This window comes from Poecilia mexicana, unplaced genomic scaffold, assembly GCF_051168715.1.
Source record: "Poecilia mexicana isolate PSO_F unplaced genomic scaffold, ASM5116871v1 scaffold_2, whole genome shotgun sequence".
Taxonomy (NCBI): Eukaryota; Metazoa; Chordata; class Actinopteri; order Cyprinodontiformes; family Poeciliidae; genus Poecilia; species Poecilia mexicana.
Window position 1 is genome coordinate 7647362 of NW_028263371.1, and position 16655 is coordinate 7664016.

Genomic DNA, 16655 nt, shown 5'->3' on the forward strand with positions numbered 1-16655 from the left:
TTTGCCATTTTATTAAGTATTTTCCCCGTTTTACAGAAGTTCTCATATTTTCTCCAAGTAGCTATCTCTCATACATGTTTAATTCAAGGCAGATTTTACTCTGGAGTTGTAGCCAGGTCCTGCTGGATCTGCTGTCTGCATGAGGCTTTTTCTAGAATTGTGTATGTGGTTTATGCCAAATGTCTCCTCTGTTCTGTTGATCAATAAGATTTTAATTTTAGACTCACTTGTTTTACTTCAAGTCATCTCCGCTGGAACTGAGATCAGCATAAATACATTTTAAGAATCCTGAGACAACAATCAGTACGGTTTGACAGCAGAGATGTATTACAGCGGTGTTTTTAAGTTTAGTTAGTGTGTCATCAGTAGAGAGCAAAGAATCAGCGTTTCCTTGATTATTTCAAAGCACCTGGCGCCACCTTGTGGTTGTTCCTTTGCCTGTCTTTCGACGAGGCATTTTCTCGGATCTGCAACGATTTACAGAACCGCCTTCTGCAAAAACCACACTGCTTTGCTTGTTTTATTAAAACGTCACAATTATACATTTTGTAATTACATTTTTCAAAGTAAGTTCTCCCCCAGTTAAAGTCAAATCAGAATCTCGACTTAAAGACATTGTGCACTTCCTACCTAATCTGACCAAACTGTGAGCAACGTTGCACAGAAAAATGAACAGAAATATAATTTTTTAGATTTTCCAAACCGTGTTTTAAATCTTCTCCTTTAAATCATTGCAGACGTTCAATAAATCTCATTTCTGTTTAAATAGGAGCACAGTCACAGACATTTGAGCTGATTTTGCAGCATACATCTTAAAATTCTTTGTAATCCAAAATAAAGAAATCCCGTTAGTCTGGAGTCATCTTTTGTTACTTTCTTATTAAAGGGAAGTGACCCAGCAGTTTCAACTAACTACCAAACTGTTACATTAGCGTGTTTTCTCACAGATTCTCGAATCTGTTCTTTCTCTCGTTTTCTAGGTCTGTGTTCTGTCTTTATAAATGTCCACCAGGGGGTGCCACAGGGTTCAATATCGGGCCTCTTCCTGTTCATTATTGTACGTGAACGAATTAGGACAAAATGCTAATATTCATTTTTTAATATTAGCATAATTGTGAAGAAACCTAAACTCAAATTAGGTTATTCTTTTAAATAATGTTTTTCTTTTAAGTTGGAAAAGCGGTTTGTCACAGCAACATTTTTATCTGTTTAAATTAAATATACAAACACTTCAGCTAAATATCTTCAGGAAAATCCATACTATCTATCAGGCTTAGGGTTAGGGGTCAGGCTTCTCTGAGGTTTGTCACTAACATGAACGCTTTTGGTTGTTCATGTTAGCTCATTTATCACTCTGAACTTCAGTTCGTTTGTAATTATTAAAAGCACCTTCTCACTATATCCGTTTCTTTCAGTAATTCTGGACATTTCCCACCTTTGTTTATGATAATCTGGCGGTTGCCAGAGAACAGGAATTTTTGTAACGATGGGTTGAAAAACGCAACGTTCACCTTCCACTCAGTGAGCTAAACGAGCAGCTTCTGAACACCAGACTTCAAAGGTTCAGGAAAGGTTAAAAGAGTTAGCAGCTCTCAACTGTTTGGTTGATCTGACGGCTCAGACTGCACAGCGTATCGTATCTGTGATGACTTCTTTTTCCATTACTGTTGCAAAAATGTTATAATAATAAAAAAAAAAAAAAGATCCAACCTTTAGTCTAAGTACAGCTACTTGGCGTAGTTATTCATTTGTGGGATTTATTTAAGTCCGTGGGAATTTTCATCCGTCGTGTAAAATATTTCCAGGAGTGTTGGGGTTTAAATCTGACACAGCAGTGTCATTATCCAAAGAAAAATGAGTCCTGTACTGACATGGGCTGAAGAGCCGCTCAGGACGGAAGAAGCCATCACTCCAAGAGAGACAAAACATTTTTTTGTAACAAAACCTAACATTTTCTGGTTCAATAAACAAACTAAGTGCTGCTGCATGCTTTAGGAATAAGAGAATAAAACAAGGAAATCAATGTTTATATGATTTTCTGTGGACAGTTTGTGCAGCGCTGCCGCTTCTTCTGCATAATAAAGTGAATAAGAGTTCATACCGAACACACCCGATGGATGGAAAGGAGGTGATCAGCCTTCTCACATGGATATACAAGATGTTTTAAAGTCACAAACTTTATTCATCTCAGTGTGAGCCATCTCTTTACAGTACATTCAGGAGAGACATGTTGTGGTATTAACAGCTCATTTCAGTCCTTTTAAGGTTTGAAAATCTTGGTGGCTTTATTGTCGGTATTGCATGTTCAACATACACAACTAGATTATTCCTCCTCCTCATCATCATCACCGTCGTCATCACCAGAGTGCATGTTTTACAAAACAAAAAAACAAAAAACAAAAAAATGGCCACAGGTTCATAACAACAGTAGGCTCTAAACTGCACTGCTCCTGGAAGAAGGCGCCCAATAGTTTAGAGACACAGACCAGGGGAAAAAAATGAGAAAAAAACAAACAAACTAAAACTTGAGCTTAAACACTTGAGAGAAAAATATAGTTTTGAGAAGATATGCTAGCCAAAAATCATTTTTTCTCCAGACCTGCCCATTAACTGATTTGGACCCAGTCTGCACCAAACCCACAATCAAGCTCCGCTTTTGCATTTAATGTGCAACACACACCGTGTCGACCAGTCATTCTAAGATAAACACACCCTGGAAGGCTAAAGATCATCAAAAAAAAAAAAAAAAAAAGAGAGAGAGCCTAAAAAGATGCATGCAGGCAAGTTCAAGATCAGGTCCTTTTTTGCTAAAGCTTTGGTCCTTCAAGAACACACACACACACGAACACACACACTTGCATAAGTTTAAAATGCCAATAAATCGGAACAGCTGATTCCAGTCAAGATGAAATATTGTCTGATTTTGGCCACCAATTTCATCACGTCTAGTTCTGTTCTGCCATTTAATCAAATGTGGTAAAGCACAGCATGTTGCACAGGGAGAGACGAGTCTGTGGTCAACCATGGAGCTCTTCTTCTGTCAGCAGTGCAGTTTCAGAAAGCAAACATATGAAGGAAAAAAACAAACAATAAAGCAACACTAAGATGGAAGTTATTAAATTAAAGGGGGGAGCAAATGTAAACTGTCCCTCAAAGAGAGAGAGAGAGAGAGAGAGAGAGAGAGAGAGAGAGAGAGGACACTGAGGTGTTCTGAGGTGTTTCTTTTTTCTTTTTTTTTTTTTTGGCATTTTTGTTTTTACAATAAAGCACCAAAAAAGTGGTGACTTTCTGAATCAGTGCCAAGTCCACCAGCCTCCACAGAGCTCTGAGGGGAGGAGCCCACACCTTAGTGACGCCCTTCGGCAACCAAAGGTTTGTTCTTATTACGGTCTTTTTGTTTCTTCTTTTTCTTTTCTTTTTCCCCATTAAATCCTCAAATGGAGGTAAGTGTAAGACATATTTAGTCAACTAAAACACAAGTCTAATAGAGACTACAATCCTCGCGATAGAGGAAAGTGGCGTTTGTTTTGTTTTTTTCTTTTTCTCGTCGTTTTTTTTTTTATTTTTAGACCCCCTTTTTATGTTTATTGTGTAGTAGCTGGCTCAGTATTTGCCAGTAAAAGTCTTGGCTGTGAGCGAGTCTCGTGCAGAAGCAGCTTGACCCTCGGAGCAGAAAAAATAAAAATAAAAAAATGAAAACTCTTAACTAGAATTCAAAAATCCAGCCTGAAGCGGCTGCTCGAGGACGGAGACGGTTCTGGACGAGGCCGGCCACTCAGAACAGGCGAGGCTCAGCACTAGGAGCAGCTTAGGGATCCCGAGTACATTTCAAGTGTCCATAGAGTCAAACATCTGAAAAATAATAATAATCAAACGAAATGGCTACGTTTTTTTTTTTTTTTTTTATTATTATTATTATTCCTTAAAATCCTCCCACCCCAAAAAGAAAAGAAAAAATAAGTTTAACAATAACATAAAATATACATTTCTTAAAATAAGGAATGAGGAATAATAGTGAGTAAAATAAGACAGAACCAAAATAAGTTAACTTTTTCGCCTCCCATTCATCCCCCACTGCTTGTGCTCTTTTAAGGGACTGAGAAATAAATATTCAAAAGCGAGCAGAAGTTCTTCCCGTTCTCGATTCGGATGGTAAAAATGAACGGATGGCAGGTGGAGCAGAAAAAAAAAAAAAAAAAAAGGAAAACTGTGGTTGGAGTGCAATTCGTAATGCCAGTGAGAGGTTAGGGGAGGGAGAGTATTGACATCATACGACCCGTTTTTCTCCTTCAGAAACACCCGGCCCACCGGAGGAATGCCACATGCACGAGGAATATCAAACAAGAAACAACAACAACAACAAAAAAAAAAAACTCCAATAAATAAAAAAAAATAAAAAAAAGTAAAATAATAATAACTGCGCCAAACTACAGCCGCATCCTCCAACTGAGAATCCCGACAGGACACACAGCGAGAGAGAGAGAGAGAGAAAGAGCTGCTCTGTTTGGGTTTTTCTCCATCACACCAATAAAACGTCGCTCCCTTGTCGGGGCGCCAAGTAAATAGTTAATTTCAAACAGCAAAGAAATGTTGAAAAGATAAAATTTCATTTATAATGCACCATAAACAGAAGTCAAACAGCAACAGCTCTATCCGTGAGCTTTTTAAACTCTTTTTTTTATTATTTTAAAGTTTGATTTATTAAGCTATTTGTATGTACAAAAATAATAATAATAATAATAATAATAATAATAATAATAATAATTGCTCTAATTTGTTTAATTGGGACGGTCACACAGAACTGAGAAAGGACATTGGAAAGGGATTAAAACAGACAAAAAAAAAGAAATTACTGCGGGAGTTATTGCTTCTTACTGCTGGAAAAAAGGTCGTGCCTCTGTTCCAAACTTCGGAGCTGTTACGATTTTTTTTTTCCTTGTTGATGCTGCTTTTTTTTGTTTTTTCTCTTGTGTGTGTGTGTGTGTGTGTGTGTTTTAATCTCGTCTCGGATTGTGCCTTGTTTTACACGGACAGCTACGAAGTAGGCGAGTGCTGGATGGCTTGTCGTAGCTGCTTGTTCGAGGGGAAAGGAGCGAAAACGAAACATTCGCACAACGTTACGACTTTCGAAACCGCCTTCGGCGAATTCCGCCCGTTTTCTCCTGCGGTCGCGTCGACACGCAGAAGACGCTCTCTCCGTGTGGCGACGAGTCTGACCTGCCTCCCCGGTAGCACCGATTTCGAGGATGTGAGCCTCTGTGCTGTGGATAAGCAATGAGACGGCGGGGAAGACGTTTGTGGCGCCCACAGGGCCGTTTAGTCGAGGCGGAGATCCCCCCCACCCCCCACCCCCGTCGTTAGGTTTCGGTTCAGACGCCCGCATTGGAGAACCGAAAACTCTTGAGCAAGTTCACCGTTATAAAAAAAATTTAAGTGCATTTGGAGTAAAATCAGGGCTTGTGCATTTTTTAAAAAAATCAAAAGGAAATATCACACTTAAATTCAATTACAGATTTTTTTTTTTTTTTTGTAGTGGGTTTTAAAAAATCCAGAAGACTTGTGTGTGTAAAGCCTCTAGTCTCCCTTTAAACCAAACTTAAACCCAGTTGTTCGGGAGGAGGAAGGGGGGGAGGGGTTACAGGTGACGGCAGGATGGAGCGGATGTAAAAAAAAGAAAAGAAAAAAGAAAAAAAAAGAAAAAAGGCTCGGAGAGGGGATGCTGTCGTCGTTGGCGACGCCACGGCTGGATGGGCTGTGAAGACGGCAGAGGGGTGAAGGAGAAGGACAGGCGGGTTTGGCAGGGCTGGTCGGTGCTGGCGGCGGCGGCGGCTTTTAGGAGGAGAAGGCAAGTTTGACGCTGCAGGAGGAGTAGCCCTCGTCGCTGGCCATGCTCTGCAGGCTGCTGTGGTCGTCCAGGTCGCTGGTGCTGGCCATGCTCACACTGTCGAGCTCTCCATGGGAGAACTCGGTGCTCTCTACGTCCACCTCAATCTCTTCTGCAAAAAAAAAAAAAAGAAAAAAGGGGGGGGTGGGGGGGGAGATGAAATGTAGATTTATTTTTTTCGTACCAAAACACGAATGGAAAACACTAAAATCTAATGTACAGCCACAAATCTGAGTGGATGATAAGTGACAGGCAGGCAGAGTCGATCTCTGGTTGCTGTGAAGTGAAACCACATGTAGAAACACGTTATTGAATGCTTTCAAAAATAAATCGAATCTAAAGAATCTTAGAAAATCTTAGAAATATAGATACAATTGTCATACTTAAAAAAATATATATATATATATACAAATTTGATAAAGTACATATTTATATTTATCAGATGCCTTTTTTTTTTTCAAAAAGTCATGTGACATTTGTGAGTCTAAACGGGTTTGTTTCTGGCTGGCCTGAAAACAAAATGGATGTTTAGTTCCTGTTGGTTTAGGGGGAACCTCCACCCTCAGACTCCAACACATTTTCTTCCAGTGTCCAGTATCCAGTGTCATTTTTAACCTACATTAGCGAGTCTCTGTCGATGGCCTCCAACAGCAGCCGACCTTCCTCCACTCTCAATGTTGCAAAATGAGCCAAAGAACCGCGGGGAGCTGGAAGCGCCCTCACCTTGGTCGGAGTCCGAGCGGTCGGAGCAGAGGGTGGAGCCCACGCTGTCCATGCGTATCCTCTCCCCTTCCCCCGGGCTGCTCTGGACGGCAGCGGCGCTTCCTCCTCCCAGCAGCTCCAGCTGACGCTGTAGGTGTCTCTGCTCGCGCTCCAGAGACTCCAGCTGGTACTGGCTCTTCCTGTCGGCTTCTTCAAGTTTCTGGAGAGGACAAAAAAAAAAAAAAGAAAATACAGGAAAAGTTTGTGAGTTGGCATCCACATGTCTGCTTATTTCATGACCAGGATGGACAACATGTTCATTTATTTGAAATACAGCTCTGGAAAAAAAAAATTAAGGGACTCCTTAAAATGATCTGTTTCTCTGATTTCACTCATTATAGGTTTATGTTTGAGTAAAATGAACACTGCTCTTTTATTCTATCAGCGACTGACAACGTGTCTCCGAAAATCCAAGCAAAAATGTAGGTTTTATTTGCAGAAAATAAGAAATAGTCAAAATAATGAAAAAGATGCAGTGCTTTCAAACTTCAAATAATGCAAAGAAAACAAGTTGATATTCATTTAGAAACAACAATATTAATGTGACTCTTTTTTATATATATAATTCTGAAAAGTAAGTGCAGGTTTGCTTCCAACGTAGGTTTTGATTTTCTAAAATTATGTCGAAATGCTACTTCTGACTGAATTCATTTGAACTCCTGAAACACAACCACTGCACCACCAACATGACTTACTCATATTATGCACCCATATACACTCTGAGTGTTGCAGCATTTTGCCCTACATCGTGGCGGCATCAAACCTCTTCCTGCAGGTCTAAACTCACACCACCTCAAGCTCTGTACATGTTTAGCTCAGATTCTGTCAAAACGTCATCAGCCTCTCTCAGGGGGCTGCGGAGGGGCTTCATCTCTCCGCCCCCTCCATTTCTCTCCCGCTGCAGCTTCTCCAGGGTGCGTCAAGTTCTGCTGTCACACCTGGAGAGGCCGGGGTCTTCCAGGTATAGCTTGGCAAATAAAAATGAGCCAATAATTCTGCGCCTCCAGCTGGGAGTCATCTCATCGTACACTGACAGTACCAGGGTTCCTTCACTGGTGGCATCTGTTCCTTGTGCATGTTGTTTTTTTGTTTATTTTTAAATCACACCTTCGCCTCAAATATCACAACAGTGACCCAGTAATAACTTCTTTATTTAATCTCCTGCTATGCCACGCAGACGAAGTGTCTGCGTCGATGAAATTTCACTCACTTCTGCATGCAGGACGCTTGAAACTGAAAGTGAAACTCACAGTCAGCAGAACCACTTTTCTGATTAAGTTCTGCGTGGAAGGATCTGACCACCGGGTGGCACTTGTAGAGCAGGAAAAATGCCATTACCAGATGGTTGGTTGATCCTTACACATGAAAGAAAATTCTTAAAAAAAGGAACATTAAATTCAAAACCCTGGTTCCTATTAAACATGTACATTTGCAAAGGGGAGCCAATTAAAAGGGGAACACGTACTTCAAAGACTTCATGTCCTATAAAGTCCTCCGTATTTCCTAAGTTTTAGACAATTCTCAATGTGACAGCACACATTGGAAGATGGGAAGCGATGTGAAATCAGCTTCAGATTAGATTAACTCTACTAATTCAGTTCAAGTCTCTTACTTTCCTTTTTTCAACAGAAATGACAATTATGGAGTCTGTAAACAAAATTGTTCTTCAAAAAAAGGGCTAGTTGAGACTGAGGACATTTATCACGCAGTTTTTTGGTTAGAAAAAGAGAGAAAAGAGAAATGATTAAGCTTGTTTTAATTTATCATGCGATTAATTGAGCTACAGCTTAATGCGACGGGCCAAGTCGGAATCATTCTGATTTTGCCAGACCTCCCCAGGTGAGCTCAAAATGCAACTACAAAGAGAAACCACAGACGGAGTTGAAAAATAACAGCGAAAGAGGAAACACAAAAAGCCGAGATACTGAGATTAGGTGTTGCTATGTAGGGAAACTATTTTCCAACCAAAGGAAATGTGTGAAACTGCAAACTCAGTAACACCAAACAAGATTCCCCCCCCTCTCCCTTCAAACTACCAGTTACCGCATTCACTTATCACATTTCACATGCAGCCTTATGCCCATTACGATACAAACAGAGTAGGAGCTGCGGTGGGGTGGGGGTTGGGGGGGGCGGTGGCCGTGCCTGATACAGCAGCTCTGTGCTCTGTGCACTGACATGCGTGGCTCTCCTAGTGACGGAGCAAAACAAAAGGCCGTCAATAAGCCGTGTAGAGACTGCAGTTGACAGCAGCAGAGGTGCAGAGTGGTGACGGTGGAGAACAACAATATTGGCTTTATGCTGGCGCCCCTCGCCCCCAACTCCCCCCCCCTGCGTCACGTGCGAGCGGTATGCCGGGCCAACATTCCCACATACAGATTGCTCCGTCTGAGGCGATTGTGTATTTTCGTAGTGGCGTCCAACTGGTTTCAGTTTTTTTTATAACAAATATTATTATTATTATTATATCCAGACAGCCTTCGAGTGAACAGATGGAAAATGAGGACGACGTGACGTGTTAAACCCCCCCACCCCCCGATTTTTTCCATGACACTATGTGATGACAATCAGACAATGCCAGACCTCATAACGTAGACGTGTCAGTGACAACACAAAAGTCACAGAAGTCCCCTACCTGGTCGCATGAATACAAAGAGACAAACTGTGTATGCAAATGTTTGTGCCCTATGATAATTAAGTGCAGTCATACAATGCGGTGCAAAAATATACATGAAACTTTCTCTCATTTTTGCCACACTACATCCACAGTTTGTGTATGGAGCGAACTTTAACGTTTAGTTGACTTGCAAAATGTTGTGCGTGTCAGAAAACTAACGTTGCTCAACATGCTGAAACATGGTGGTGGCACCATCATTCTTTGGGCTGCTGTTTTTTTTTTTTTAGCAGTTACTAGGGAAACTGGTCTGAGTGATCAGATAATACATCATCTGTCTGGGTTTTGTTTTTTTTCTTTTCACTGTGCGTCACTGCGATAGTCTTATGGCAATGCCTGTCAAATTGTGTAACTAGGACAACCTGTTACATCCATACCTTTATGTGTGCTTTGGCTTTATTGAGTAGGCCCAGGGTGGTGTGGCGGCTGCAGTCGGGTCCCAGAGGTATGAGGGCCTTCAACCTCTCCAAACACAGCCGCAGGTGGGCTCGTCTATAGAGGAAAGAGAAACAGAAAGGAGCACAATGATTGGATTGCCTGTGTTTCCACCAATGTATTGAAAACCTGGTGTGCTTGCCTCCCATCCCACCACCAGGCTAAGCGTTGTTCATTTCAAATTGTTGCTTTTATATATATATATATATAAAAAAAAAATAAAAAAAAATTAATATGTTATATATATATATATATATATATATATATATATATATATATATATATATATATATATATATATATATATATATATATATATATATATATATATATATATATAGTAAAGACAGACTAAGCTAGGTTTATAGTTTACACATTGAACTGGGTGCGAAGGGGTGCGCACCAATTGTGCAAAACACAGTGGGCTGCTGCCTTGGATTGTCCAAACATTGTCAATTAAAAATGCCTTCTAGTTGTCGGATGAACATTTTTGAAAAACTACCCTTCAACCTCTAAAAGGCTAAGCAACTTTCTAATTTGAAGCCATTCAAAATTGGTGCTTAAGGGTGAACTGTCCTTTGTAGAGGATATCAAACTTTTAATCCTTTCCTCAACTGGGTGATTTAGATTAATGTTTAGCTTCCTCACAACAGCTTACATATAATTCATGTCTTACTCCCTTCTCAAGGTTATACCTTATCCTCTGCAGTTATTTGAGTTTAAGCTATGCCACCCATCTACATTACAGCCAAAGGTACAGCGATGGGGAAGGTGATGTAATGGCATTTCCTGGAGCCTGCTCAACTCCAGCACTACATCATTCTTGACAGTTCCGTATTCTGTGACTGGAGATGGACAGCAGGTTCTATCTATCCCGCTAATGGACCCCCCTGGTTGAGAGGTAAAGTGAGATAATTGTATCTTTAACAAAATCAGAGCTCCATTAGGAGGGGGCTGCCCTTTCAGCTCAGCCTTGGGGGGGGTGAGACCGGAGAGACATTAAGCATCCGTAGACTCAGAAGTGATCTCTGGGGGAACCTAAAGGAGACGGACCCAAAGGACCGGAGCGGGAATTCACCGCAGACGTTTGGGCTACGTGGCTCTCTGCTATGCCCCGCTGCCTTAGGACTGGTGGCTGCATGCGATTGCGTGAGTGTGTGTGTATGCGCCATGGTTCAGTTATGCATGGATGGTGCTGATAAGAGCATAATGGCAAACTATTACAGCCATTACACCAGTACTGTATATGGTTATTGTATGAGAATAAACATTGCATGTCTGCAGACTAAACAAGTCTACAGCTGTCTGGTGCAGCCCGTGTGGCCACAGCTTTGAAAGTCACAATGCACATGAGCATACACACACACGCACACGCACACACACACACACGCACACACACACACACACACGCACACACACACACACACACACACACAAATGAGGTCTAAATGATGACTATCAGTCTGGCTCAGGTCAACCGGCTGTTTAATCAGCTCTATTCAGTCCACCTTTTCTTCCCCATGATGGATATGTCTATATGTACCTTTCATCTGTTCATACACAGGTATCAACTCCCACCTTTTAACAACTAACAACAGAGCTCCATCTGGGAGAGCTCACAGACTAAATATGGCACAACGCAACTGAACGTGGTTGAGTTTCTGCACGCTCTATCCATCAGTGTAGTGAGGTACTGCAATGGATAATTCAGGAGTCAAGGCAAAAGAGTTTTCTGTGTTGAGTTTTGCCATCAGACGTTTCATTGCGGGGTGGGTGTCTGCAGGGTGATGTTGTGGTTATAAGCTTGTAGTCTTTTGCATGAGATACTAAAAGTGCAATTTTAATCTCATCAGCCTAGAGAGCCGTTCCCCATGTTTTACTGACACAATACTTCTGGCAAACTGAAACTTGCACTTATTGTGGCAATTGGCTGGTTTTAAACCCAAATGACCTAGTCCTGCTTTTAAGTACTCCTCAACTTTGACTGACCTATCTTTTGTGTTCTTTGGTCTTCAAGATGTTGTTTGTTCACTAATATTTTCTCCAAACCATTTAAGACCTCGTAAAACAGCTGGATTTATAACGAGACTACTTCAGTAGGTGACTTTTGAAGGCCACTGGTTTCTACGGATATTTCTAGGGGCATTAGAGCAAAGTGAGTTAACTTTGAAATTGTGCACTCTGTTTTTTGGGTTTGGGGGGCGAAAGGGGTATCAAATAAATCCCAATGAAATGGATTAAAGTTTGGGTCCCCAAAATGTGAAAAAGCTCAAGGGATATGAAAGCTTTTTACAAGACATTGTGTATGTACATGATATTGTCATGCGCCACTTTACTATAAGTCACAATGACTAGGATTTTCTTCACAGATGGCCACGTACGGCCTGATAAAGAGAGCTGTGAGGGACGAGCGGGGCACTGCAGTCATGTGTGGGCCTGTTTGTCTGAGACTCTGTCCCGTCAGGCATAAAAATGTACTAAATGCAGACACCGGAGACACTCAGTAGAGATTACATCCAACGCCAGACGACCCCTGATAACCCCCCATTCACATGCACTCCCTGTCTTCGTCCTGCTTTCACCCTCACCCACCGACATGACAAACGGTCGGGGGAAGCCGGGCTACGTGGCACGTCGACACTTTTCCCAGCCCAAATATCTCATTATGGTTCTTAGCACATAGACCACAAATAGTGTGCGAGTGGGTATGAGGCGTCACTTATTGGGCAGCTGATCCCCACTGCTGATTCACCGCAAACAACCTTCCACACCCACTGGATGTTGACACGACTGAGCGTGCTCACCTCTTTCACCACTTCGGCATTTATTCACAACTACTTTAGGCGCTACTGCATCTCTTCTAGTGAAAAGACGCAACTTGTTATCAGGATCCAGACACCCTCACTCTTATAGTTTGACTTATATGCAAGATATATGCTGTAACATTTTTTTTATTTTAATCTCTGTGGTTATGACGCAACCCAAGTGTGTGGCACTTAGATAATTACAGATGCCCAAAGAAGCTACATGAGCCAAAAAAAAAAAAAAAAGGAGGGACAAAGAAGGAGTAACCGCAAAAGGACAAAACAGGGAGGGGCATCTAATTGCAGCTTAAGGCAGTTGCACAGAACAGTCTGGTAACTGGACATTGGCGTAAGTCTCAGCAGGAAAAGAATTTAGAAAGTACTCTGTTGTAGAAACCTGCTGATTGCATTAGGACGGCCAAAGGCATGTGAAGAGCTGCAAGGGGGCTGGTTCATGTCGGTTAGTGCAACTGCCACCTTCGCAAACCAGACAGTGGATGCACGCTACGTTGGAAGAGTCCATTTTGACTTGAAAAGCTGTAAAATGTTTCCAACCTTTGTGTTCTGACAACCCCAAACGACGGCAATGTCTTTTTGGTGGAGACTGAGTGTCAGCTGGATTTTTACAGGCAAAGATAGACGCCGGCGTCAATGGGTTTAATCTAAATAAGCTCTAAGTGTTCCCCTTAGAGGTCGCAGGGTCATAAAGCTCGACTCCTGGTGATGACCCCCCCCCATCATAGGATCAATACCTCTTAAAAGCACCTGTTCGTCAAGGAGACTTGCTGCCGAAAAAGCTACAAATAGGATTGGTTGGAGTACGAGTGAAATCATGTGACTATAAATAAGAGATTTGCATCAATCAATCAATCAATTAGAAATTGAAATAAGATCATTTTCCTCTGAAATATTGAAAAATTTGAAATGTTTTGACCTATTCCTTAAGCTATTCAAAACTAATGCCACCTGCCATTTTCATTTTAGAAATGCATTAACCAACAGAATGTACTTTGATGCACTTTTTGGGGGTGCAATGGAAATCCGGCAGAGGCTGGGGGCATGCGCTGTATTCGGTGCGTTTCTAATAAGAATATGCAGGTGCAATCTTTTTTTTATTTTGTTTTCCCCCACCCTTAACCCTCTTGCAGTCACACTAACCAGCAACAGAGCCTTCTGTTTCCAGAGTTCCTAGAAAAGCCTGGTTGGTGCTAGTTACATAAACAGCTATGGATTTACCTAGAAGAGCCATAACTCTGTGTCCTCTGCTGCTAACGTTAAGGTTCTGTTGAGTACATGTGGACAATTTTGTGCCTGTTACAACGGAACATCTTTCACAAAAGGGCTTAAACTACCTTCTACAATTAAATGCACTTTATGATACATGGATTGCGCGAGAAACATCAGCAAATCCAAATGAGCAAAAACACCTTTTCGATCGCCTGCAGCATAATAATACATTACATATTGGCAGCCATTAATAGCGTGTAGAGTCCAGTGTCTAATGAATGGCGCGGTGAGCTGCAGGTTGTCTGAACGAGGAACTCTCCATCTGTGACGGATTATATAACACGTGGCCTGTTGCTACCAAGACCTTTGCTCTGAACTGTCACACGCAGCAGGGATGTCAAACCCTCACTGCCAATGAGCCAACAAAGGCAAAATAACCCTTTTTTCCCCTAGTGTTTAGCAAACAGAGATGCTGGGGTGGAAGAATAAATGAAAGGGTTGTTTTTTTGTTTTTTTTTTTAGGTACCTAGCAGTTACATGCAGGCAAACCGCCCCCCCCAACGTCCCACGGTGTCTTTGACAGTACGTTTATGGACAGATCGATCTGCGATGCGAGTGGTTATTTAAAGAAAAACCACATCTAAAGCAGCTGCAGCTCTCTCACCCATTGCATGAGAGTTACCTGCTCAGAAAATATTCACCGCAGCAGTAAAAGAACCGCTCAGGCGCTTTCAACTCTGGTTTTACCAGCAAAATTATCAGCAGTGAAGACTGTTTTTTTTTTTTTTTTTTTTTACTAAAACAAAATATGAAAATATAAAAATCTCCCACATTTGTAATTAATGAAACTGTTCAGCAACTAGAAATTGCTGGACAATTAGGACAAACTTGTAAACTTCAAAAAAAAATTTAAACAAAACTCTACAACACCTTCTAATTTCTTTTATTTAAAACAGCAAAGATCAAAGTGTAAAAATATCACCTTTATACAAGTGTTGAGTGGAAAGGAGCTGATTTTGTCTTGTCAGTGTTGGAGCCTTCTTTTACCAAGTTAAACATCCACTGGCAGCAACAGGTAGGGGAGGGGCGTGGCTGCTCTACCCTATATTCCAGTGGAAACTCAGGTCACACCAGCACCTCCTCCGGCATCTTGTTAAAACAACTATAAACCACAGCAACGGTGGAGTTTTATTTTTTTTTTAAAGTGGAACATTTTATAACCTGCCTTGATGCAGTCACCCGTCTCATGCCCAGGTCTTTTCACGACACATCTACAAATTCGGATTGTTAGAAACCATCAAAAAGTGTAAAAATGTTACACTTGGTACCGTTTGAACTACCCAACTATTTCTTTTTCCACAGATAAATAAACCAAAACCAAAAGAACACAGTGAATTATGGCAATGTGCACTCCACCGCTGAATCCTCAAGGAAAAGCTGGCGAGCAGACAGCTCTTCCTGTCCTCCTGAGACAATGGGCTGCTTCCAAACTACTCACTCCACTCAAGTATGTAGACATGTGGGTCTCTGTCAGGCTGGCGATTGTATCCGTTTGTGTGTGTGTGTGTGTGCACGCGGGTGTATGTGTGTGTTTGTGCTTCCGTGACTTGTGCTCCTGACAGGCCCCAGATGGGTGTGCAGGCAGGCAGCTCTGCCTTTTGGCTTTGACATGTGAGCGAGCAGCCAGCCAGCCCTGGGTCACTGCGCCGCACCTTTCCTCTGCCTCCTTCCTGCTCTCCAAACCAGCCTCCCTGTGAATCTGTGCAGACTCTACTTTATTTTTATCCAGACCCTTCTGCCCCTTAGTGAATATTGCCTCCATTACTTTCCTTTCTTCTTGCTTTAATTTTAGTTCCAGGGAAAAAAACAATCACGTCGTGCCTCTTCTGAGAACATTTATTGGCACAACTGATACCATTCCACTTGTTTAAATGTGCGAATCTGCTTCCAATGGGACTAAAGCACAGTTGTTGTTTTTTTTTTTTTTAAAGTTTACCTAGAGAAGCTGCCCACCTCAACTCCAACCCAAGCCTACGAACATCCTATGTACGACTGCTCAGCACTCACTTCACACCTCTGCTGTTGGTGGGGCCACTGCAAGGCACTCACAACGCACTATGCATTCTAAATCGGATTTAATATGCAATTACAGACAGATAAAATTGCCTTGATGGTGTTCATTACTCTGATTTGAAACAAGAATAACAATCGCTTCAAGGCAAAAAAAATAAAAAAAAATAAAAAATCCCATCAGATCAAGAAGACTCGAGTCATTAGGAGCAATTAGCTGTAGCTTCTTGATCTCAGTGACAGTGGTGTAATAATCTAAGAATGCTGTAAGCTATGACGCTGAAATTCTGATGATATTTTTGAGTGAACTACCACATCTTTATTTTTAAATATTGTGATTTTGATACATAGAATAAAGCAAACAATAAGCGGAAACCTTTGTTAAAGCTAGTAGTCGTTCTGTTATTGGACAGAATATTACCCTTTTGTGTCACTCTGTCCCTCTAAGTGCTTGGTTAGCCAGCCAGCTTGTCTCAAACTACAAGCTGTAGTTTGAGACTAACAAAGTGACACTTTATGTTGCGTTCCATACCATGACAGTTTGTGTTGTTGGTGTCCATAAAGATTTTCAAAAGGCATAACTTCACTGTCTTGAAAGTGAAGAAAAAGTTTAATAGCCTTCTTTCTAACTGAACATAAACAGGTGGAGCAGTGGGCAAATAGCTAGAGAAGACTCCTGTACTTGCTACAATATCTTGATCAAATGGACTTGTAACTGTAAGAAGGTGCATGTCAGAACTTTTTCAAAATCATACCTTTCCAAAGAGTCAACATACCCAGACACCGGCAACCAGCCTGT

At 41.5% G+C, this 16655-nt stretch overlaps 1 protein-coding gene across 2 annotated transcripts in view; it reads right to left on the bottom strand.

Annotated features, from left to right (window-relative positions):
• Positions 1–2161: 2161 nt before the first annotated feature.
• mxi1 (max interactor 1, dimerization protein) overlaps positions 2162–16655 on the bottom strand; it is a 40258-nt gene continuing 25764 nt past the window's right edge. For both annotated transcript variants that reach the window (XM_014999577.2, XM_088009863.1), the window contains 3 exons: positions 9698–9812; positions 6608–6806; positions 2162–5996 (listed from right to left, as the gene is read on the bottom strand). In XM_014999577.2, the coding sequence (XP_014855063.2) occupies positions 5833–5996; positions 6608–6806; positions 9698–9812 (478 nt within the window). In that variant the 3' untranslated portion in view covers positions 2162–5832. The remainder of the gene's footprint in view (positions 5997–6607; positions 6807–9697; positions 9813–16655) is intronic.